The 24,696-nt window shown below is 47.0% G+C and overlaps 3 protein-coding genes across 12 annotated transcripts in view; 1 reads left to right on the top strand and 2 right to left on the bottom strand.

The window, feature by feature from the left end:
- The window catches only part of LOC120498491 (rho GTPase-activating protein 7-like), a 51,215-nt gene extending 50,959 nt beyond the window's left edge, over positions 1–256 (top strand). For 8 of the 9 annotated variants that reach the window (XM_039701313.1, XM_039701323.1, XM_039701314.1 and 5 more), the window contains one exon: positions 115–256. The gene's annotated coding sequence lies outside the window, so the exon portion shown is untranslated. The remainder of the gene's footprint in view (positions 1–114) is intronic. The other variant, XM_039701315.1, reaches the window with a different exon arrangement.
- RARS1 (arginyl-tRNA synthetase 1) lies at positions 80–15,006 on the bottom strand. Of its 2 annotated transcripts, none has more exons than XM_039701325.1 (15): positions 14,888–15,006; positions 11,277–11,411; positions 10,583–10,771; positions 7,336–7,447; positions 6,247–6,347; positions 5,721–5,842; positions 5,279–5,399; positions 4,866–4,995; positions 4,434–4,538; positions 3,396–3,574; positions 2,961–3,070; positions 2,245–2,350; positions 1,369–1,541; positions 571–818; positions 80–231 (listed from the first exon to the last, which is right to left on the bottom strand). In XM_039701325.1, exons 3-15 carry the CDS (start codon positions 10,733–10,735, stop codon positions 122–124), a joined length of 1,770 nt encoding a protein of 589 aa, XP_039557259.1. In that variant the 5' UTR covers positions 10,736–10,771; positions 11,277–11,411; positions 14,888–15,006; the 3' UTR covers positions 80–121. The 2 variants fall into 2 exon arrangements, with proteins under 2 accessions (XP_039557259.1, XP_039557258.1); XM_039701324.1 differs by lacking the exon at positions 14,888–15,006 and adding an exon at positions 13,943–13,961.
- Positions 15,007–17,220: 2,214 nt separating this feature from the next.
- WWC1 (WW and C2 domain containing 1) overlaps positions 17,221–24,696 on the bottom strand; it is a 66,800-nt gene continuing 59,324 nt past the window's right edge. The window contains exons 16-23 of the mRNA XM_039701640.1: positions 24,205–24,357; positions 23,624–23,724; positions 22,715–22,862; positions 21,876–22,040; positions 20,335–20,427; positions 19,277–19,507; positions 18,450–18,571; positions 17,221–17,964 (exon numbers count right to left, since the gene is read on the bottom strand). Of these exons, the coding sequence (XP_039557574.1) occupies positions 17,898–17,964; positions 18,450–18,571; positions 19,277–19,507; positions 20,335–20,427; positions 21,876–22,040; positions 22,715–22,862; positions 23,624–23,724; positions 24,205–24,357 (1,080 nt within the window). The 3' untranslated portion in view covers positions 17,221–17,897. The remainder of the gene's footprint in view (positions 17,965–18,449; positions 18,572–19,276; positions 19,508–20,334; positions 20,428–21,875; positions 22,041–22,714; positions 22,863–23,623; positions 23,725–24,204; positions 24,358–24,696) is intronic.

The following is a 24,696-nucleotide window of genomic DNA, read 5'->3' on the forward strand; positions in this document are numbered from 1 at the left end:
ACTCCTTTTCTCTCCTTTTCCCTCCCCCCTCTACTTTTTTTCCCCTTACCACAACCCCAGTCCAACAGACAGAGAGAACTGCAGTTGTTTAGTCCCTTTATTGTCATTCCACAGGGAACCGCTACATCCTCTGCACAGGCTTAATCCCCAGGATGTCGAATCCTTTGGCCATGACACTGGCAGTGGCTTCGCACAGCAGCAGCCTCCACATGTTCACCTTCACGATCTGGCCTGGAAAACACAGACAGAGGAGCTGGACTAGCTGCTCAGAAGAACAGTACCTTCCCCAGGGGAAGCCCCTCCACCCAAAACCGGGTCCTGGACTGGCACATGGAACCCTTCCTGCTCTCCCCAAACCAGGCAGACTGACCACCCCTCCTGCTTCCAGCTGCCTGGCTGCTCTCAACTCTACTCAACCTTCCTGCTCAGTCATAACACGGGCTCTGCCAGTCCTCCCACATGGACACAGTAGTGTGACAACAGCCTTTCCAACAGGATTAACACCCTGGAGATGGATGTAACCACAGGATGTGACACAGGCACGCGCAGCACCCCATGGCAAACACTCACCAGTCTGCCTGTCCTTCTCAACGCAGTAGCAGCTGTCGTAGAACTCGGTGAAGGTGGTGGCCAGCTCATACAGGTAGTCACAGAGTGTGTGCAATAACAAGTCCTCCAGGATCTTCTGCAGGATCTCAGGAAACCTCAGGATGCACTTGCCCAGTTTCCACTCCTTCTCATGGTCAAGGAGAAGCACCTCCTCCCTGGCTGCCTTCCGCAGCATCTGCTCATCGATATTGGCCAGGCGAGCAATTGCCCTGGAATGGAACAGTCTGCTTGTGAGGTCCCACTGCCCAGCCTGCCCAGGGCCAGCCTGCTCACCTGTCTGGCCTGGCTCAGGGCTGGGTGACCAGGCCAAAGGACAGTCAGCCCTCAGTCCAGGAGGGCACTGCAGAGGAACAGGGAGGGATGGGCTCTAGGCACCTGCATCAGCAAGGACAGCTGATACTGCCAAGCAAACCAGGGCTCAGGGTGCCAGAAAAACAGGTGTGGCAATACCTGAGCTGAGCAGCTGCTGGAACACAGATTCATCCTTTCCCAACCACCTAAATACTCTGCAGGAACTCCCACAGTTCCCTCCCTGGACTGTGTGTCACACAGAGGAGCCATTTCAGGTGGCAATGGACACATCACGTGCAATGACAAATAAAATCTTGTCTGTGGTGCATAACAGTGTAGATGGCTTCTCTTACCAAACGCCCCCTACAGCACTGATGTGCCTGTCACCCTTTTGCCCACACGTCCCTTTGTGACACAGACGCAGAGAGCACCAGCACCAGCTCCTGCAGCTCCCTGCAGCCCACGCACCTGATGCGTGTGAAGGCATAGAGCAGATAGGCAGCTGTGTTCCCTCGGTCATCCAGCATCTTGTCAAAGGAGAACACGTAATCGTTGAGTCTGTTGTGGGACAGATCTGCATACTTAATGCACCCAAAAGCCACCGACGTCTGGGCAGCTTTCAGCTCTTCTGGCGTCAGGACCTGGTGCAATTTCCAAACAGGCAACAGTCAAGAGGAAGAATGAAGCACAACGCACAGCCTTGGCCTCTCAGCAGGGCTCAGGAGGAGAGTCCAGGCTGCTGAGGGCATTTACCCCTGTGGTGTTCAGTTCACATGCACCCCTCTGCTTCAGGGCACCAGACAACCCCACACCCACCCCTCACTTCTCCTGCAATCCACTGGCACCACAGCCATGCACAGGTTAGGGCTGACTCCCTTCTGACAGCCCACAGGACCTCTGTGCCCCACAACCTGCCAGGTGTGATGTGCTCTGCCCTGCCTCTTACATGTACACAGAGCAAATGTTGGTCCTCCTACCCTTATTTTGGTCAATCCAAATACTTACAAACCCCACTCTGCTGGAACAGTGGCAGCAGGGCAAAGCACTTTGTGGCTGACTCCTATAAGCCCTTTAGAGATTTTCAAGGGTTTTTTTTTCCTTGCTTCCTCATGTTCCTGTTTCAAAAGGGACTTTTCACTTTCACTACACTACTCTTCCCAATTCCAGTGCCTCACACTGTGCTTGGACAGAGTTTGGTCTTTCTGCTACATTCCATGTCCCACACTATCCGGCTCTCTGCAGGCAGCAAGACGGACAGAAATCTCATTAAGCAATGCAGAGACCATAAGTGTGTGAACACATCTGGGAAGTCCTCAGGAAAGACAAACATTTTGTCACAACTACCTTGTCCCGTTCCTTGTCTTTCAGCTTGTCCATGGCTCGTTTCAGTCCTTCCTCCAGCAGGTCTATGAGACGCACCGTGTCCCCTGAACGAGTTTTGAACTTCTTCCTGAAAACACACAGCCAAAATGACCACCTGTATAAGAGGCAAAACAATTCCACCCTCTGCCTAGTGCCCAGCAAACTTAGTTTGAAAAAAGTACATGGCAAATCCTTTTGTATTGAAGGAATTGCCATCATATGGACAGCTCCAAAACAGAGAGCACCCACAGCATGGTCAGCAGGAATGGCCAGGAAGGATTCAACAGTCAGAACTGTCCAGTTCCAGGCATTAAGCAGCACACAATACCAGTACCAGATTTTTCCCAACTTTTGTTTCATCTACCATGAAATAGGTAGAAAGTAATGAAAATCATGGCCTTTACCACTGCCATCTCCCAGTACCACATTAACTTCCACCAAGTGCCCCTTGCCAAATGCCAGGCAGCAGAAGCCAGGCCAGAGAGGGAAGGTGACCACAGCAGCAGTGACAGTGAAGATCAAGGACAATGACACAGAACACAAGGACACAGTTACGGGTAACAGCACAGGACTCAGTGCTTTCTTTTGGGTTTTTTTTGGTGTGCCACATATGTACTTGTCAACAAATGAGGGCAAATCTGCATTCACTCAAACTTTCTTTCCAAGGGACAGAGGAAAAAGGACACCCAGACACTTACTTGTCTTCTCCCAGCACCACTCCAAAGGCAGCATGGGCCACTCTGGTGACTTTGGGATCATACCAGCCAATCATCTGTCCAGCTGCAAACACTGTTTGGAGATGCACAGACTGCAAGAAAATAAAACACCAACAACTGGTTCTCAATCTACTCCTCCAGGTGCAGTTTTTCATAGCTTTATCCTAGTCACAATGATGCTCTCACAATAAGACTTAAAGTGTTTCCAGCTCCACAGACAAATTCTGCTTTGAAAAGTTCAACCTTTCCAAGAGTTTTCTAGCTCTACAGAAGCAGCAAATGGCTAATTCCCATCACTGCTATACCAATCACACTGAAGACCCTGTGGTGTTCTACCTGTGTTAGTGTTGCATCCATCATGTCACACACTTTGTGCTGGCCAGCACCAACAGTTACAGCAGAGGGTGCTGAACTCACCTGGCCACTATCAACAACGTAGATGAGGATGTCACCCTTCTCTTCACACAGCCTGTGCTTCAGAGCAGCCAGGTCTGATGTGTCATACGTGTAACCTCCGTCCGATTTCATGATTGTCAGCGGGACAGGGAAACCCGGGACGAACACGACCTTCCGGCCGTCATCAACCTGGACAAATCCTGCCAAAGCAGTGGAAAACATCCTGTGCTGAGTCACACCAGGGAGCTTCTGGGCCAGCAGCAACACCTCCCCTCCCTGCTGCTACCAGGAAGAAAAGGCCACACACTCACATAATCAATAATATGAAAAAACCTACATGAGAACTCCCTTGTCAACAAAAGTCCCATTCTGTCCAGCATTCCAGAACTATGCACAAGGAAGCAGCTCTGCACAAATGTGGCCTCACCAGGAAAGACCTAATTCAAAAACTCCCATCATTTGCATCCAGATCTGCCTCTACAGCCACAAACCCATCACTAAAGATGACATTGAAGGCAACAGAAACTCTACAGAGGTATGATGACAACTTTGCACAAAGTCTTTCTGAGGTGAGACAGAACACTTCAGATGGTGAGATTCAAGAACTGCAAAATCCACACAGGAACACATAAAACCAGAGACTTTTTATGCTGCATTTGGCTTTTTGCCAGTTTCAAAGTCAACATGATCCCAAAATCCCACTGTCTTCACAGAGATTGCTCAAAGTTCCCACAGTCACAACACTAAGACTGGGAAGTCTCTCATATATTGCTCCTTGACTGTTTACTCAGAATACAATAAATTCCACTAGTACCCTGTGCTACTGCTTACATATCTCACAGACAAACTGCTTTTGATATCGGCAAGAAAGATTCAGGCCTTCTGGAATGAGGAAAAGCCACAAAATGTCCTCTTAGGAAATGTGGCTGAGAAAAAGAAGCAAACATGGGGAAGATGCAACTTGAAAAGCATCAACCCTAAGCCCTGCTGAATAGGATTGAGGTCACCATGCTCATCCTCACAGCTGCAGAACTTCTAACCCGAGACCAAAAGCCTCACCTTTATCTTCAAATTCTTTCACAATGTCTTTCATCATCTCATGGTAGAAGGATTCCCCTCTCTCTATGATTGTGATGTCCAAACAATTGTAGATTTTCTGGAATTCTTGAGGGAAACAGAACATAATACTTACATTAAAGGCACACAGTGGGAACCAGTGGCATGTTTAGCAGTGGGTACAGCAAGGCCCAAAAAGCATTATCCATTTCTTGGTCAAGGCATCAGACTAGGACTCAGGAGACAAAAGATTTAGCTGAAAGTCTCCACTTAAGACAGCCCAGTACTTTGGTTGTACTGGCTTTCTGCTTTCAGCTGCTCTTAGCAGTGTGGCAGTGATTTTCAAGGGAAAACAGAAGGGTGTGCTCAGACATAAAGTGAGGAAAGCCACACTGTTCTACAGCTGAGACATGATTCCAGATGTGGCGAAGTCACCTCTGCGTGACACGTCACAGATGAGATTCCAGGCTTTAATGAAGTCAGGGTTTTTGCTCTGCAGCAGCACCACACATTGGTAAGCTCGCTTCTTAAATTCCTCCTCTGTGTCAAACCTCTGCTTGGATTCCTGCAGGGAAACACATGGAAAAGCACTGCTTTCTCCCCTGAAAAAACAAACAAACCACCACTCCTAACAGGCTCTCCAGGTATGCTCATTTCAAGACAGAAAGGCTGTGTGCTTACAAAGGCCTTTGATCATGCCCCACACAGACAGATCAATACCAGATACCACAGTTCATCACCCCGTGGCTGGTTATCACAATAATCTACTAACACTGACTTAATTCTTTCATTTCTCCAAAACTACACTACAATTTGTAAAGCTTCTCAGTCTGCTTTGCTACACATACCTTGTAAAAAGCTTGGAGATCCCCAATGGGAGGAGAAACACTTAAGTAATCTGGAAATTTGTCCTGGAGGTGAGCAATGAGCATTCCAAACTGGGTGCCCCAATCTCCTAAATGGTTCAACCTTGGAGTAATTGAAGAGGAAAATAATAATGATCTCTTAAACATAGGCTTTAAAATACACACATTTTTAAAATATATATTCTAAAAGAAACACACATAATACCAGAAACCCAGCCCAGGCAAGCTCCCCAATTTTACTGCACAGAAGCTGCTGCCCACCTTGATTCCTAACCCTGCTACTTGCTCAGCTCAGCTTAGTATCTACTGCCCATAAGGGTTATTTGCTATGTGCTTATAAACTGAGACCAATACAGAGCAGAACAGAGGCAGGGACTGCACAAAGAGCCCAGCAAGCCCACGACACCCAGCCACTGAGCCTCACCTCAGAACATCATAACCCACGAACTCGAAGAGCCGGCACATGCTCTCGCCGATGATGGTAGAGCGCAGGTGGCCAACGTGCATCTCCTTTGCAATGTTGGGGGAGGAAAAATCCACCACCACCTTGGGCACAGAACCAAAGGAACACGTGAATAAAAGGCCATTACCACACCTCGTGTGTTTGATCTGGGTTTTGTTAGGCAGAGCAGTGGGAAGGAGAATCACCTCCACTGACCCTCAGCAGGAACATCGGAGCGAGCGTTGCTGCAGCCCAGCTGAGGGTCAGGGATCACTCCCACTGACCTGGGCACAACCCCCACCCCCAGGGAGCCCTGTCCCTCAGCCACCAGCACAGCAAGTACAAGTGACCTACCCCATGGCCCCCAGGTCCTATGCCACATCCCACATACTCTGCTCTAATAACCTGCTGACGTGGACATCTGCTCAGCACATCCCTTCAGAGGGGGATTTCAAAGATACCTGCAGTCCAGAACATCTCCCCTGTAGCAAGATGCTTATTGCTGTACCTTTTTCCTTTTGCCAATAGCTGGTGGTTGAACTCCATTGATCAATAAACTGCTCAGCTGCTTCGACACAAAATCCTTTCTCAAGTGGACATTGATAAAACCTTTGCAGGAAAAAACCAGCAATGAGTGTTGGGGCTGCAGAAGCGCCTCGAACCGTTTTGTTTCCTTCCCCCCTGGATTTCTGTTTTCATGCATCAAGCACAAGAGCACATGATGTCAGCTTGACAAAACATTTTTCAGTCACAGGACAACAAAGCTGCCACTTGAAGACAATTTCTGTTTCCAGATTAGAAGAGTCTGTTCACATCACTGTAGCCTTTACTGCAGGAGTCAGATGCTGCAAGCTACACCACTGACATAACTCCTTTTTGTACACTGTCACTCAACAATGAATTTATAGAAACAATTTTTTTTGTGAGAAAATAAATAATTTGGTTTCCAGAATGCAAAACCAAACCCTGCTTTATTTTTTTAAAAAAATTAATATCCTAAACATATAGTTTCATCTGGGATAATTTATGCTCATGGTATGACATTGTCTTACTTCTGCTTCACAGAGCCAGTGAACAAACCCTAGCCCTAAAAGGGCTGTGCCATGGGATTTGTGTTTATGCCAAAGCCCTAAGGAATATGAATCCTTGTATTTTTCCCTGGGTCACAGGGACAAAACAAATGCAGCAATTAATAACCTCCATGCTACTCCAGCTTCTCAGTTTTGAGAGGACAAGGTCTCCTCACTATGCAAGCAACAGCAAGAAGGGCTGCCCTTTTTTGTTGTGATTTCATGACTGTGGCTTGATTCCCATCACCAATATTGAAAGTGGAAAAGCTGCTCCCTTAAGGATCAGTGGGAAAATTGCTAATTAAAGGGCTCATGATCATACCTGCCAATTCTAATACAGAAGTAGATTCTCTGCTGCTGCACAAGTCTGAGTGCTACAAAGCTCACCAAGACAGAAGAAACTAATCCACTGTGAAACTGCAGTTTTAAAGCACAAAACAGTAGAACTGAACTCAGCTTCCCTCTCACAATATAACTGCCCTTTTTGTTTCAAGATATACAAAGTGTGTAAAACAAAACTATCTTACCAGGACCAGCAATTTCAACCTTCTCAATGCATTCATTGGCAGGAATATTTTTTACTATTTTCTCCGCGATTTCTCGTGGGCTAACCTTCTGTTCCCTGGTTTTGAGAAGTATCTGGAACACAACAAAGATCAAGGAAAATTCAGCCCTCTGAAACATTCTAGAGAGCAAAACAGACAGCACAGATTGTGAAGGACTGAAACATCCTCATGGTCCTTCAGCTTCATAACACAGAGATGCACACAAAGAGAAACACCTTGAGCCAATTTTACAGATTAGATCAGTTCTCCACAGCACAAGCCTGACTGGGCCCAACACATTCACCTCCTTCTGCTCAGAGCAGTCCCTATGTCAGAAGAAAATCTCCCAGGCTATTTTTTAAAACCTGCTAAGTGATTTGGCAAACTTGTATTTTTCTAAACTAGTAAAAGGGACCCTTTTAAAATCAACATAGCTGGCACAGTCCTTCAGTGCTTCACAATCCTGTTGATCAGTCTCATGGGTGCCCCCAGCTCTGCCAGCATTCACATTTGAAGTTCTGAACTGTGCCTCCAGCAGATGCTGAGTGTGGTTTCAGAGCAGGTCTGTTTATTTATGATTAAACACAACCAAAGCAAACTGCCTTAAGTCCTGTCTTAGTCTCAAGCTTAATAAATAAATAAGTGAATAGATAAGTGAATAAATAAATAAAATCCAACAACCCAAGCAAACACAGATAATCCCAGCACTACGCAATTTTCTTCAAAGAACATAAAAAAACCTGCTGTTTAAGTAGCTCTCCTTTTCCCTTGGAGACATGAGCAGCCCACTGTGAGTAACTGAAAGAACAGAACACAAGTATACATGTTTATATACAATGAGAGTATCACAGTGGTTTGAGGTGGAACAGACCTTTGAAGATCACCTAGTCCAACTTCACAACTTCCCTGTCCATTCCCAAAGCATCTTCTCACACAGCTTTTTGCAAATATTACAAAAACACCCTTTAGGAGGATTCTGTAAGCTAGTCCAACCCATCCCTTGCAGAACATTACATTCACACTTGTATAAAGTTACCACAAGTATTTGTTTCTGAGCACATGATTTTCCAGTATTACTGTGATGTGTTTGAAAACAACTCCACTGAGGCCACAAAGATGATGTACCTCTTTGTCAACTCAGAATTTACACTCACAGCTTGTATTTGCTAATTTACAGTCTGCTCTAAAATGTATTTCTACTAAAGTTTCAGTTTTCTGTTTAACCTGTCATACACAGGATTCTTACAAGATAGTAAAGGCTTTAAAAGGGCAAGAAAAGCAAACCTCAGTAGCTTTAGTTTTACTCGAAGTGTAAACTACAGCAAAAATAAATACAAACCCAGATTATGGGCATGTTACACCAGATTGCAGGCACATCATGTGAACCAATCCAGAAAAGGCCACCACACTCCTGCTGGAGCTCCTGGCTGAAACCCCAAGCATTAATATGCTAATGAGCTCCCCGGAAAACAATAGGCATTTGTGAGGGTCCTTTCCACATCAGCGCGCCTGCAGGGAGAGGCTGCTGCCTGGCACGTACCAGTGCTGCCCCAGTCAGGGGACACCCTGGGAAGAGCTGCATCACAGCCAAGACCCTAAAACAGGCTGACAGAAAGTGCCCAACCTGCTGCTCTCACGCCCTGGCTCTGCCATGCTGACACACTGCCTGTGTGAGCACAGCCAAGCTCCAGCCCAGTGCACAGCCTGCCCAGGGAGCAAACTCCTCAGCCAAGCCCAGCACTAGGAACCCCTGTTCACCACCACAGCTGACAACCTGGAACTGAAACCTGGCTGGAAGGGGACTGTTCAGACACCGAGTTATGTGAACCACGATGGTGCTGGGAAGCCTGGGCTGCTCGAGAATCCCAACCGCGACTTAATTGGGGTAAGGCTGCGGTCAGGGAAGAGGCAGCGCCCTGAATCCGTGTCAGTGCAGTCACCCAGGGCAGCAGCACAGTGACAACATGCTAATGAGACCGAGGGGAGACACGGGACCGGGGAGGGCAGTTCCGCCTGGCACCGCAGCCCGGAGCCTGCTGCCTGGCACGTATCACACCCTGCTGCCCCAGGGTACAGGGACACGCTGGGACAGCAGAGTGGCAGTGCAAGTTCAGGGTCTAAACTGACAGCCTAATGGGTTAATAAAGGTGAACTTACAACAGGAGGTGTATAATAGGTGTTTCTGGTTTGATTGCCAAATAAAAGATCTGTAATTACAAAGTGTCTACTTAGTCACCCAAAGGCATCAATGCACTGAACGTTTGGGTGCTTCAGCACCTAAGCTAGAACACACTACACCTCCTTTCTCCCACACCTCCTGGATTTACTTCAGCACAGTCCCAGCCCACTGAGCAGGCTGAGCAACTGCTGAAGTGTCTCTGACTCTATTTAGGTCCTCTTTGTCAAGCTCCCTGTACCCAGGGAATTAACACGAGATGTTAAACAAAGGACAGAGCCAGAGGAGTATGAAGGGTAGCACCCAAGCAGCAATCCACGCCTGGCTGGGCTCTGAGAAGGCACCTCCTGAGCACACCCAGGCCTGACAATGCCCAGTGCCCTCTGGCTGGAGCTCAGGGAGGGCAGTTTGGGATGTAAGACACAGGGATCCAAACTCAACAGCGCACACAGGGCAGCACCTGGGCCCCTTTGCTCTGCTGTGTCTGTGAGCAGGAGGAAACCACAGCACCCACAGCAATGGGAAGTGAGAGCCAAGAGGGGAAGGTGGAGATGCCCCTTTGTCACCTGCCCTGTGAGAAGGGGGCATGTGCACACAAACATGTGGGGATATTACACTTTCCTGGCACTAGAGAAGAGCAGTTAGAGATATGCAGGTGTTTCTCAAGATTTTGCAATTCTCTAGAATTGTGATTTATTGTTTTCCTGTTTTCAGTTCCAAACATACAACTCACTAATTGGTAGTTAATTGCACATCATTAGTAAATCGATGCAGCACTTAAATCCTGATTTGATTTAGATCCCATGAACCAAGCAGATTTTCTGTGCCACACATGTTAACTCTCTCATACCAGGAACATGAACAGAGGTTTAAAGGCCAGCTCTGTAAAGGCCAATGCTTCCCTTAAAATGCCATTCAATACTCACTCAATTCTCAGCTCAGACACCTGCAGCAAGCTCAGAGCAAGTCCCCTACTGCAACTCTCACTGTGCTGTCTATCCCTTAGCTTCCAACAGACAACATCCCCATTTCTGCTTTGTTGTTGAGATTTACCTGGGATATGCCCATGGCACTGTTACACTGGTAGTCCCCAAATTTGGGCTGCTGACTTGGTGTCACCACCAGAGGAGGGTTTTCTAAGTCTGGGTAGGCAGCCTGAATGGCAGCTCCAAAGATCTCCTGGAGACAGCTGTTGATATTAATCATGCTTTTGGTTGATTTACTTCTTTCCTCTTGAAGGCTCTGTAAAAAAAAACCACACAAATCCAGAAGGCTAAATTCACAACATCTGAGGAGCTGTTACATCCCACTTTTCTCCTTGGCTGCCTGGCAAAGCACAGCTGACAGATTTGGCTGACACCTCCAGGCACAGGAGCAACATATACAACATAAAAATCATATGATTCTCCTGCTGAACCTCCCAGCACAAACCTTCCCCTTACTGCAGGGCTGCACTACTTCTCTCATCTGTGCTGGTACATCTGGGACAGACCTCAGCTGGGCCACCTGGTTGAAAACTGCCCCAGACATGACCATGTGGGCTTACTGACCTACTGACATCTTCCATATAACAGGTTTCTGTTAAAAGAACCAAGAAACATCTGATGTGCCACCAATTAAGGTGTCAGAATGCAGAGCTAGCATGCTGCCACACAGCAGACCTGTAACAAACTCACACCATTTATTTAGCTTGTCCCAATGACAACAAAAAACCACAAGGTCCAGCAATGATTTTTTATCCCCTTACCTTCTTAAGGAAGTTTAACCGGTACTTGAGTTTTGCGTTTTCGTCTCGCAACCCTTCCAGACTTGGGGAGACTCCCAAGCACCCAAAGTTCTTCAGGCGCTCAATTTCTGCACTTAGCAACTTGATCTCGTTTTCCTGTTAAGAAAATTGAGTTGTCACACAGTAATTCCTGGAGAGGGGACAGGAGGTGAGGAGCTGCAAGATCTCAGGCATAGTGAAGTTGCCTTGTAAAAGTAACAGCAATGACATGTAAGCCGATTAATTCCAAACAATATTTGGAGATTGTTTCTTTTTGTGTGAAAAACAAGGCTTGTGAAACACTCTTTTAAAAAGGCAGTGAGAAAATAGTCTCACTTATATCAAGACAGAAGTACAAGAATTACAGCAGGACATGCTAATGAGATATTCCCCAAATAAGCACTTTCTCCAACTTTTTTAACAAAGATATCAAATTATTTGACTCAAAATTCCCTTTAGCCTGTCTCACCATCTCACAGGCCACAGCTTCAGAGGAAACCAGGACTACTACACAACCCCAGCAAGCTCAAACCCCACCTAGACAAGAATGCCAGAAGTTGTGTGCTGCTCCACAGGGGCATTTCTGCAGGGTGCACTCACTTGCACCTGGCCACAACCTGTCCTGCCCTGTCAGGGAGGAAATGTAAGTCTTCTCCCTTAAAACTGACACCAGGCATTCAGGAGCACTTGGGAATCTCAGGAGGGCCTCTGTGTTCCAAACACACTTCCCTGTGTCCCACCAGACTTCACAGCCTCAACTCAGACAAATTTGTCAGTAGGAAAAAGGTTTGAAGTTGTGACAAGGAGCAGGAATCTTCCTTACCCCACACCCTAAAGAAACCAAATAGCTGAAGTTCCACCTCTGTTGTCCATCTCTTGTCCTCCCCGTAACAGGCTTTGTGCCCTGAGCCACAAAGCTGGCTCTGACACAGAATCCTGGAGGCTACTGAAGGTTTCAGGGACTTGGTGCTGCTGTGGAGGGAGGCAGTGAGCACTGCCCACCCTGGCTTGGCTCCCTCAGCCAGGCTCTCCTGTGCCAGCACTTCCACAGCAGGATGCAGCTCAGGCTATTACTGTAGGCCACCAAACCTTATCAAAAAGGGCTCATTTACTTTGTTGCTCTTCAAACAATCAGACTGTTTAATTAGGAAAAAAATTGGGCCATTGAATCTCTTGGTCTTGTATGTCCACCTGAACAACAGCTCCCAGGAATGCTGCTGTAACTAAGCACATGCTCAAAAACCTAGGCTGAGGCAAAACAATCTGAAGATTGGCCTATTTGTGGGCCAAGCTGAAAATCAGCACTTTTGAGGTCATTCTTCAGTTGTGCTTCAGTTTATGGCACACTTCTGTTATAACCTCAAGGTCTCCTCTGCTACAGAGGAGAACAATGCTGCTTCCTGCAGTTTGGATGTGAAGAAACAGGACTTTGAGAGAAAAACACAAACCTGTATCAAATCCTCTGGTTTGGCATTTACACAACTAAAATCACTGAACAGCACAGCTGTATCTTATAATCAACTCACTTCAAATAGTCCCATTTCAGCTTTTCTTTTCAAAACCCAAGGCAGGTGTCCCAAAAATCAAATTTTCTCTCATTTACACATATACACAAACCTTCCCCCATAAGCAACAGCAAATAGATTGGTTTATTTTCAACTTTTCTTCCTGGCCTGATTTGGTAGCATTTCACTTAATTTATCAACCCATTTGTAAAATCTTCTACACTTCAACTTAAAAAACAGCACAGCTGTATTTTCACAGCTGTGCCACTGTAAGTTTCAGTGCCATTATTGCTATAAACATCAGAGCAGTGACATACCTAACTCATCAACCCAAGCCTAGAATGTGCTTTAAACCTAAGTGCAAAGGTATCTTCAACCCCTAATATCACATGATCTGTAAATTCTGTGTCCACACAGCATTATCTTCCCTCTAGTGAAGTCACCAGCTTCAGGACAGGCCTCCAAGACCCCACGGAGAGTTCTGCATCAAAGGCAAATTCTCCAGAACCAGAAAATAACATTCTGCTTTTGAAACTAAAATCCCTGCAGGTCCAAGACAACAAGCAGCTTACAAATATTCCTCCTGCATTAAAAGATTCCCCCTCAAGCTATAACTGGGATATTCCAGTACCACTGACAAGCTTTACCAAAGAAGAATCTGAGTTGGATTTTCCTACACAATCACAAACACCTCTGCAACCCAAAGGAAGACTCACAGGAGGTGACAGGACCAGTAACCTAGTGGAGCTTCTTTCCATACTGTCACACCACAGGTGAGGAAAGGAAAGGTTTATCCGTGTGCATGGTCAGAAGCCAGAACCACAGTGCCCAGGAATCACCAACCCCTGGGCAGACACCTGGCCCAAAGAGCTCTTGTACAGGGTAATCACTGGGATTTGGCCAGGACATAAAAACCGCTAAAACAGTGCCATGGTCCAGCAAGTCTCATCTACTTTTTTCCCATCAAACCAGCAAATTCACAGCACTGGCACATGAAGGCATTCAGGATGGCCCCGTTTCAGATGTGGCCAAGCCCAGACTGTCACATTTGTCTCTCCTGTTTAGTGCTCCCCTTCTTCAGATATTTCCAGCAGCAATCCTTATGCTGTTACTCGAGTGTGAACTGAGAGCTAAAGGTCTCACCATGGTGGCCCAGCTGTCTACTCCAGAGCTGCTGTTGCCATTTCAGTTTCCCTTTTATTGTGCTCATCAACGGCTTACACAGATGATAAAATGAAGTTTTTATCCCTAAGGACCCAGCAGAAAGCCTGAACTCAGCAATGATTACACTGGATTCCAGAACTGATGGGGCTGAGATCCCAGCAGCTGGTCTGGGACAGCCACACAGCTGAGTACACTTTTCATCTCCAGACAGGCAATGGGGGCACCGCAGCTCTGGGAACACCAAACACCACTCAGCACTCTCCTCCCTCTGGTGACCAGTCACAGGAGACAGGAAATGAAATGCAGCTGTGTCAGGGGAAGTTCAGACTGGTTCAGAAAGGTTCTTCACTGGGAGGGTGCTGGAGCACTGAAACAGGCTCTCCTGGGAAGTGGGTGTGGCACCAAACCTGGTGGGGCTCAAGGAGCATCTGGAATATGCTCTTAACAATATGGTTTAGTTTAGGCAGTCCTGTGAAGTGTGGGGAGCTGGACTTGATGATCCATGGGTGTCTTCCAACTTGAGGTATGCTCTGAGTCTGTGACCCCACACCCATAGCCATACTGCTGAGCTTACCTGAAAAAAAGGTCTTCAGATATTTACATCAGAAATGCCTCTTACCACAGCACTCTGTGATAAACTTAATTCTCCAGCAAAGATCTGTGAATGCCAGATGTTATTGAAAGGATATGAATGCTACATTCTTCCTAAAAAACAAACTACAAAACTACAGCTAGGCCTTGTAACAACTCCTGTCTCATGGTACCATCCAAGTGAGGAAGGGAGACAATGCCAATACACCTCTGATCTAAAAGATGTGTCACTGAGAAAAGGAAGGGAAAAGCTGCTGCTCAGGTCAGCAAGTGTCACCCCCTGGTTTATTCTGTCTGCACTGTCTAGCAGAACTTGCCAGTAAAGGGTCATACCTGATGACCACCTCATGAGGAGCTGTGGGAATTACATGAGGCCACGCTGACATCTCCAAGGGCTCTTTGCTCAGCTGAGTACTAGAAATCTTCCCCTCACCTGTGAATACAAAAAAACTACAGCTCTTTCAAAGCACCAAAATCATCCTTACATTTTCCCTTAGCATGTAAGTCTGTCTTCCAAGAACCCTCCTTGAGCAGGTGGGTAACAGGAAACTTGCACAGGCTTCTGTCTCTGGGCTTTAATATGACAGAGCTTTTCTCCATGAGAAGAAAAAACATCATGAAGGAGAGAAAATGGCCTGAGAGAGCATGGCAAAGGGAGCAGAACACCACTCTTCCTTCCCCTCCTTGCCTCCTGCTCAGTTTTATCTCCACTCCTACTCTGCCAAGCCCTGCTGAGCCGGCTGAGCACACACTGCTTGCTCTTTGTTGGGTTATTTTCCTGCAGGCTGGCTCCCCACAGGCTCCAGGGCATGCTGCAGCTGGAAATGGGGAGCATGTGGCTGGGAGTGACAGGCAGAGTCAGGCTCAGTAACCCTGCATGGCCTCCTGGAGCTGGAGCTGAACACTCCTGCTCTGCTTCCAGTGCCTGGAATCTGCTTAGGGACTACAGACCAAGCAGCAGTGACAGCAAAGGAAGAGCCACTTTGCCAGGGAAAGCAAGCCACCTTGCCAGAACACCAGAGATGCCCTTCCTCTCCTAGCATCAACAAAGGAGACAAGGAAAATCAAAGGCAAGAAGGAGCTGCAGAGATTCAACCGCCAGATTTATTATCTCAGTGCCTGTCATATATTTGTGAGCAGGAAACACACTCAGGAGTTGCTCAAGAGCACACAAGTATGGCAGGCAAAACCCCAAAGTCCAGAACCTCTCAGCTGGCTGCTCCTGCGGCAATGGGCAAGGCAGGGAAGTGACCCTGGAGCAGTCAAAGCTTTCCTGAAGCTGCCTCTGCACTCTGTCAGTACTGCTCATTGACCAGGCCAGCCCGGCGGTTCTGTTTTTTATTATTCTCGTCACTGAAAGGCAGAGGGCTGTCACCGCCTGTTCCCAAACCACAGCACCTTGTGGCTGCAGCACAGCTGTCGGAGGAGGCCAGGGAGCAGGGAGCATCCCTCCCTGGCTGCCCGGGGCGATCCCTGCCCGGCCGAGCGCAGCGGCACCAGCCCGTGCGGGGCCGGTTCCGCCGGCGGCTCCGCGGAGCTTTCGGGAACGCCGCCGGGATCCGGGACGGGGCAGGCACGGAGCCCTGCCCTCAGCTCCGGCAGAGCCGGGAGCAGCCCAGCGAGCGCTGCAGCCCTGCCCGCTGCCGCCTTCCCTTCCCACAGACCCGCCGCTCCCGCGGGGCCCAGCGCCCCGCCCGGGGCTCCCGGCACGGCGCGGGCTTCGGTGCCGGGGAGCTCTCCCGGGGCCCGCCCGTCACCGGCGCCTCGCGGCTGTCCCGGTCGGGGCTGTCCCGGTCCGAGCGGTGCCCTGCCCGCCTGTCCTGCCCCGCACCAGATAGGAGCCACAGGACACCTACATCTTTCAGAGAAAGGGAATTTATTGCTCCCTTATCAGCAGAAAACTATTGACTTCCCACCTCGCTCAGACTGGAAGACGGCATGAGGATTGAGAGGAAGAAGTTGACAGTGACCAGACAGAATCCCGTGTTTGAATGGAATTTATGCATCATGTATGAGCTGTATGAATATGCAACAGGCGATTGTTTTTAGGAGTTAATCCTCTGTTAACAGGGGTCCTTTTTCGGGCCCCGGACGTCCATATCTCTTTGTTTTTATTGTCTCATATTGTCCTAACCTCAAATGTTCAAATTTTATTATTCTACTACTATTTTTATAACCATTTTATTACTATTAAACTTTTAAAATTTCCAAAACAAGTGACTGGCGTTTTTCACAGCCACGCAGCACTTTGACACGTGTCCCCTCCCCAGCAGGTGGGTACAGGATGGGCACAGGGAAGGTCCAGGCAGGGAGGAAAGCAGCGAGGGAGCGGCCGGAGCTGGGTCAGGTTTGGGCGGAGATCGGGAAAGGCTCTTCCCCAGAGGGGGCTGGCACTGCCCAGGCTCCCGGGAATGGTGCTGCCCGAGCTCCAGGAGCCTTGGGGCAGCGCCGCAGGGATGCTCAGGGGGCACTGCTGGGGCTCTGGGCAGGGACGGGGCTGGGCTGGGTGATCCTTGTGTGTCCCTTCCATGATTATATGAAATGTGTCCATTACAGCATCTCCTGTGACAAGACATAAAAAGCTTCCAGGTGGCAACACAAAATAACCCCAGTTTAGGTGCCAGGGAATGAGAAGATTCACTCAAGACAAAAAGCAAGGAGGCACGTTTGTCCAGAAAGGTCACTTTATTGGAAAAACCTAAAATGGACTTTAGAGCTGCAGCCCTCCTCCCACAGCAGTGGTTTCAATGGGCTCCCCACGTTACCTTAACAGACCCATTACAGACATGAGCTGTAGTACAAACGTTAAAAGTGCAAGTATTCTGAACTTCACACCTACTTTTATGACCTGGCAGGAAACACAAATGCTTCACAGCTCACAGAATTCGTTCACAGCACTTGGGAGTCCCAGCTGGCTCCCAGCATTCCCCACAGGGTACAAAATACATCACTCAGAGGAGAGTCCGGTGCAGAACATCATAGAAGGTAGGGGTGAGGTTCCTTCAAATTTATTTTATTGCAGTAAAACCTCTAAAAGGTAGAGCTGTACAAAAAGTCTAAACAGCATTATTTAAGAATAACAGCACCTTACGCTGCATTTTGTTCTTATTTAAAATTCTATTTCCCAAAAATACATTCCTAAATATACAAACTATACAATCTTGTCACTTTAATGCTGGTTTCTGTGATGATATAACTTTAACCTAATAATCTTCAAAACATCCACATACTGACAAAAGCTCTAATATACAAATGCCTTGGTACCTTCATAATACCACATAAATAACTTCAAAACCCAATCTGCATTTGTAGAATTGTCCAGAAAGCAAATACTTTATGGTGATCACACGTCGTCTGCAGAGAGCGTTGGGATGTTTATTCTTGGCCGTGTGAAAAACGCCATTTTCTCTCTAAAAAAAGATGATCAGTTGTTAATGCAACAGAAATCCTGCCAGAAATGTGCAGCATCCACATGAGAATTTATCCCACCAGCTGTCCCCACAGGGAGCAGATGTACATCCTCTCACAACCTACACCTTGTATTTATCAGACATGAGTTAAAGCCACAATACTGAGCTTAGCAAAAGCCATTTCAGAAAGGCTCAGGGCTTTTTCTTTTCTGGGTCTGCTACTTAGGGAAGCAAAGGGCTGCTTCTGTGTTACACAATTTGTTGCCAGGTGGGAAATGACTTGGAGAATGCTGGTTGCTTTGATCATGTGCAGTGCTGCAACTAATTCCCCTGAGCCAGACCTTATACTTGGATATGAAAATACAGAAGTTCTTATTTTAGCAGAACAGTGAACTACTTCTGCAGAGATCAGTCTTCCTCATCAGCATCTCAGTCAGAGAAATCAAGGCAGTAGTAGATTTTTCCTCCCCTTTAGCTATGATTACCTGAATGACTGCACTTCCAGAGGCTCCTTTCGACTCTGCCCTCGCAGCCTGTGCACGTCCTTGGCAGCAGCTCTCATCATTTTATCAGCCTTGAGCTCACACTTCTGTTCTGGATTTTGCACCTAAATGAATAATGGAGAAGACTTGTTTGTGTTTCCAGGAGGAATTATCTTATCCTAACTGACCTCCATTTCAGCTGCAGGTCTGAGGGGTCTGGAAACTGTTGACTCTGGAAGACACCAGCCACAGAAGCTAAACTGAAGCTAGACAACTAACCATTCTAAGGGAGAGAGCTTTCTGTAAGGTGTCCCTCCTGCCTGTGGTAAGAATAATGGCTTCTGTCAGTACTCTCTTTGTATCTTCTTGATAGATCTTTTAAGGCAGAAGATCAGCACACACAGCACCCTGAGGAGCACCTTGCACCATGTGCCTCCTATAGCTGGTGCCAGCATAGCCTGGTCTCTGCCTGGTGCCAGCAGAGGGGCTGAGAAACCCCAGAAGCTGAGAAGGAGCCCTGTGCATGGGGGAGGGTGTGATGTAGAGTAAGGTAAGTGCCAACCACCACACACCACACCTCCTGCTGACTGGGGGGACACACTTGGCAGAACAGATGGCATTTGTGACTTCTCGTATTCACACCTCTGCTAGGGCAGCAAATCTCTGTGCTGGTGAATGCAAGGGCTCAGGACTGACAGCTTGACAGAGCCGTATGTGGCAGACAAGAGTGACTAACAGCGCTCAGGCTTCATTTACTGACTGTCCAAAGGCCCCTGTTTCCAAAATTTCTCCAGTGAGTGGAACAACACCCCAAGGCAGGTATGACTCACTCGTTTCTCCACAAGCCTCAGCAGCAGTCGAAACCTCTCATCATCCTTCACCCACTGTGGCAACTCTTTTTCACCCTGACTTTGAGCTTGTTCCAGCTGTTCCTTGAGTTCCCTCAGCACTGAGATCTCCTGAACCAGCTGGTCATGCCAGGTTTTTGAAGCCTGCAGGTCCAGCTCCAGGTCCAGCGAGGTGCGGATCAGGCGCTCTGAACCGAAGGACTTGATTGAAGGCTGGAAGAGAAGGGCTGTGTGAACACACTGAGAACTGTCCCAACCACTCCACCCCGAAAGTGCCAAACATTGTGAGACCCATCTTTCTAATGCTTCTCTTCACACAAACCATCTCTATTGATCCTGCTTTCCAGTCTTGAGACACATACCACAAACTCAAGGAATTCTTATAGATAAGTGTTTTCATTTTCCGCTCAAGTTCTCCCTTGGCAGCATCTCCAGATTGAGCAAGTCTTGCTTGCACACCTTCCTCGTAAGTTTAATGTCTCATCTCCAGATGAATCCACAGTGCTGCAGAAAAACCTGTGATTCTTTTTCCAGTAACATATTGCCTTCTGCTCATTTCAAACACAAGCTGTCCCAAGAAAACCATCTCCTCAGGAGTTCAGTGTCAGTATCCTGGGGGAAGTTTAGTGACTGCCATCACAATGGCCACAGGTGTTTATTGTATGCCATGGCATCACTACAACAGGGTCACCTCAGACATCATTCTCATCTTCTTTTTGAGCTCCTCAAATTTATTATAAATACTTAACAATCGCACAACAACAAACATAGCAAAACTGTTTGTGCTACTTCTCTGACAAGATGGAAAATACCAGGAACCATTTTCCTAAATTAAATGTTTTAATTGAGTTTTAACTTAAAGGTTCCTGTCATAATCTGATATTTCAAAGCATCCTTGAGAGACTTCTTGCACACAAAGAAAAGGTTGTGAATGAAAGCATGTGGCAACTGATTTATGTTTGCAAATTTTTCTTTCAAAACAGTTTTATGATTTTTGCATGTGTCTGTGTTAGAGGAAAATAAAAAAGGTGATTTCTTACGCGTTTCACTCTGACACTTCGTCTCTCCATCGCATTCCGAACGAAGGGGGGCTTTTTGGATAGGGTGGAACTGTCACTATCACTGCGATTCAGCTGAAAAGGAAGGTGAAAACCACACATTTTGCATGAAAGAAACACAAGCAGTGCATACACACATTGTCGGCAAGACCAGAGGTTTCTGTAAGCAGAACTATGACGTTCTGTGAAAGACAGACAGCTGTCACCCCAGGCTGAGTACACAACACGCACTGGCACAGCCAGATCCTGCCACAAGCCTTGAACTCTGTCCCTTTTTGGGAATAGGCTGTGAGCAAAGAGAGACACTAAGTTAGGCTATTATATGGGACTGCCCCACTGTTCTTCTCCTGTGCAAGTAACTAGGCTGGGCAAAAGAGTCCAGAAAAATAAGCGATATGGGACTCTGCCCCACTGCTCTTCTCCTGTGCAAGTAACTAGGCTGGGCAAAAGAGTCCAGAAAAATAAGCTGAAAGTAGTAATAATGATAATATAATAATAATAATTATATTCTTTCCCAGCATACATAAAGCATGGGGCTATTTTATTAGAGATTTCTGCTTTCTCTAATCTGTATTTTCTATAACCTGTATTTTAAGCTACTGATGGAAGAGGCAAGTTTACCTGAAAGCTCTCCCCCAGGTTTATCAGCTGAAGAGTTGCCATGTTACAGCCTGCCTTGTTTTGTGGTTGTCTGTAGACCCCTACAAAGAGCTCTGCTCAGGCAGGATTTAATTGTAATTCCCTTCTCAAAGCTGGGGGAGGAGGGGAACAGGCACTGAGATCTGCATGTACTGGGACACAGCACCTGTACCACTCCAGCACAGGCCACTGCTGCAGAATTTGTTCCTCTGGAAGCACCTGCTGCTGAGCCAGGGAGAACCTACAGCAAGGCTGGCCCAGCTGTATTAAGGGCTTGCCCACTTGGGACAGGTCATGTGTGGTAGAAGACAGTGCTTGCTTGTTTGCCAATTCCACTTAAAAGATGATATATTTATAGTTTATTCCAACCCTCAATTCAGGAAATAATTGTGAACAAAGCAGGGGAAGTGACATCTGACCCAACACATGGCCTATTCAGTTACCTTCACACAAAGCACACTGGTGACTTTCAAGTTTCCACAGTTTTTTTGCTGATATTATCAGGTACCTTTCTATTTCTATAAAGATTTTATGTTCACCTCATCTGAAGTCAGGTGGACAGAGCTAACTGAGTTAGCACAGAACACTTCAAGCAGCAGGAAACTGTTTAATATGCAGCTTATTCATCACTGCCTTACAGGAGCCCTTCCAGGTAGGTTTGGGCATCTCAACAAGATGGACGTGCCACAAATATATGTGCATATATATATCTGATAAATTTGTGCTTAATGCTGTTAGTTCCAAAGCAAGATACTGTCCAGGGGGTGAGGACAGAGCAACTTCTGAAGTCAGAGGGGAAGAAAAGAAAGCACTGTTGGGTTTCTGTGAGAACTACAGACTGAGTGAAGACAAGCACTTAGAGCTCAGGGTTTCACTTTCCTTACCCGACACACGTACTGACTCTGTGGTCCTGGGGAAAATGTCTTTGAGCGGATGATGGTGCTGCCCCTGACAAACTGGCTTTGGGGTGGATTTGCTGCTCTTTTGTCTTTTGGACGAACTACAGTCGAGGACTGTGCAAGGCTCTCTGTGTTGGTCTCTTTATCCACCTGAAAGACACACAGTGCAGTGTAAATGCCAGCTTTGCACGTGCCCAGGACACCCCCCAGAGCTGTGTGACAGCCACCTGTGCCACAGCTGTGCTTGCTGCATTCAAACCCAGACATTCTTTAGCCCCCCTCATGCAGCGTGCCCTGACACTTCACTCCTGGAGCTCTGCTGCATTCACTGGATTGCTCCCTAAGGGCTCTGCAGCCACTGACTGCTGTACAGCACTATTGATTCCAATGGGCTTTGCCTGTGGATCCACACACCACTGTGACCTGGCAATCCCACAGAGAGCAGGTATGATTTTAAAGACCATTATTTACTTGTTGTGCACCTGCAGCAAAGATCCAAATCGATGTACAGAGAGAGCTGTGTAGAGCACACCTGTTTGACTACAGCTACATTCAGAATTAAACAAGGTCAAAACCACTGGCACCCTACTGAAAACAGTTTTCATGAGCAGCAAAAAGAAGGCTGAAAACAGTGCTGTACTAACTGTGGGACAAAATGGTCACACAGAGTTATTTACAAACATTTCAGGTAGATAAACATTTAATCATCAATGGTGAACTTTCAAATAACTGCTGTAGCCTTACTCAGCTCAGCAACAACCCAGTCACAGCTGAGCAATGGGAAGCTTAAATCATCTTTCTCTTCAAAAGGCCCTTGACTGTACCTTCACTGCTATCTCTGTGTGCAGCTGGGAATTCAGACTTTCTTCTGCTTCCCACAGCGATTTTCCAGCACAGAATTCTTCCTCCTCCTCTGCTTCATTTTCACTGATCTCATCCTGTTCTTCCAGGTCGGGAACCTCTTCATCTTGCCTGAAAAGAACAGCTTTGTTATTGAACTGGCCTGTTGTGGACAATACTCTGGTGCTGGAGCAGGAGGCAGCTCCTGTAAGCTGCTGGACAGAAACACATCCCCAAAGCAGCCAGGTGTCCCTGACAGGCCCTGCAGCCACTGAGATTACACAAACACAGGCTTAGAAAGGAGAGAAGCTGCACCAGAAGACCACATTACTGCCAAAAACTTCATCCTGATCTGGCTTCAAAGGAAGCAAGGTGAGGGTTCAGCCATGTGGTCTGAGTTTAAGGCAAGTGCATCTTGAGGGGAGGTCTCAGGATGCCATTAATCTCAGTTAAAAAGTGTCACTGGACAAAACTGAACTGTTTTAACACCCTTTTCAACTCCCTTGAACTCACAGCAGGCTTCTCCATCAATCCCATTGGTCAGGCTTGCTTTCTATTTCAAATGTTGGACTTCTCTAAGGAAATCTGAATCTGAACCATATAAAGAACAGCCACATTAAAATTCAGGCAAAGCTTGCACCACAGAGTGGAGTTTTCAGGGCATCCATAGAAGACTGTACAAATTACAAAATTAGCATAGTGCTACTGACAATTTTCAACATTTATCAGTTTTGTTCTCATTTTCTAAGCACAACCTCCAGAACAGAAGAAACAGGATTTTTCAGCAAAACAGCAAAAGAAGAAGCCTCCCACAGCTCAGTATAATCTGCTTTTTTTCCTCTGCACCCAAATGCTCTGATCACTCCACAAGAAGATGGTGCCATGGCACCTACCAGCTCTCTCCACTAGTTAAAGTGCTTCTGCTTTCCTCCAGTTTCTTCTCCACAGCTTCCAGTTCAACAGCTGTCTGCTCTAAGAGTGCTGAGACAGAGTCCTGAGGAGAGAAAGAGGCTTTTTGTGAAGAAATGACTCTCAGAGACTGCAGAGTGCCCAGCCTGTGGTGAGAACAGCCCCAGAGCAGCCCCAGCCCCACTGCCAGAGCTCAGCCCTGTGAGCTCAGCTGGCCCAGCTCCCCAGCACGGGCAGGTGTGCAGCTCCAGGCTGAGCACCTTCTGTGCCCTGCATGTGCAAATCTGCCCTGACTTGCCCAGCAGGTTCATGGCAGCACTGCAGCAAGGCTGGAGCTCACACATCACTTACTCATCCCTCAGCTTCCTGAGCAGGGATTTCAGTAAGTGTTTAGCCTAGGACGAGGGCACATCTGGAATCAACAAGTTAATTATTTTGCTGCACTTAACAACGCATTCAAGTTGTAAATATAAACACAGCAGCCTTCTCTATAGTAACAGCCACACAAACCCTCTTGCTAGTCCTGTTTAGAAGAGATTTGTTCAGTTTAAGCAGTTGTCCTTACTGTTTTTTCAGTGCAGGGTACTTCAGAGTGGCTGTTTCCTTGTTTACTTTTCCTGTTTTGCTTCTGCTGATATTTATAACTAAGGAGGTTATACCAACGGGTTGATTTCTCTCCGGATCTACATATTTCAGCAAGGCTAATTTGTGCTCCACCCTATTGAGAGCAAAAACACAGTTTTAGTGTAATACTAAAATGAACAACTACCACACCAGTCAGAAAAAATCAAAGTGAAAATCTAAGACTGTTTAAGTTTAGCAAATTCAACAAAAAGAAAAGCTGCCTATTTATCCCATTTCAACAGCACTATAATGCTTTATGTTTAATTATTTTTAGCATTGGCAAGGGCTTCCAATGTAAGTAGCAAGTGTTTCACTACAGCTCCACTGTAAGAATCCAGAAGTACAAACAGTGCTACTGAAGGAGGGAGAAATTACAGCCAGAGCTTCAAAGAGAAAGGAACAGTTTGAGAGGATGACTCCCTTTCAAGAAATT

This window comes from Passer montanus, unplaced genomic scaffold (genome assembly GCF_014805655.1).
Source record: "Passer montanus isolate IOZ18808 unplaced genomic scaffold, ASM1480565v1 scaffold15, whole genome shotgun sequence".
Classification (NCBI taxonomy): domain Eukaryota; kingdom Metazoa; phylum Chordata; class Aves; order Passeriformes; family Passeridae; genus Passer; species Passer montanus.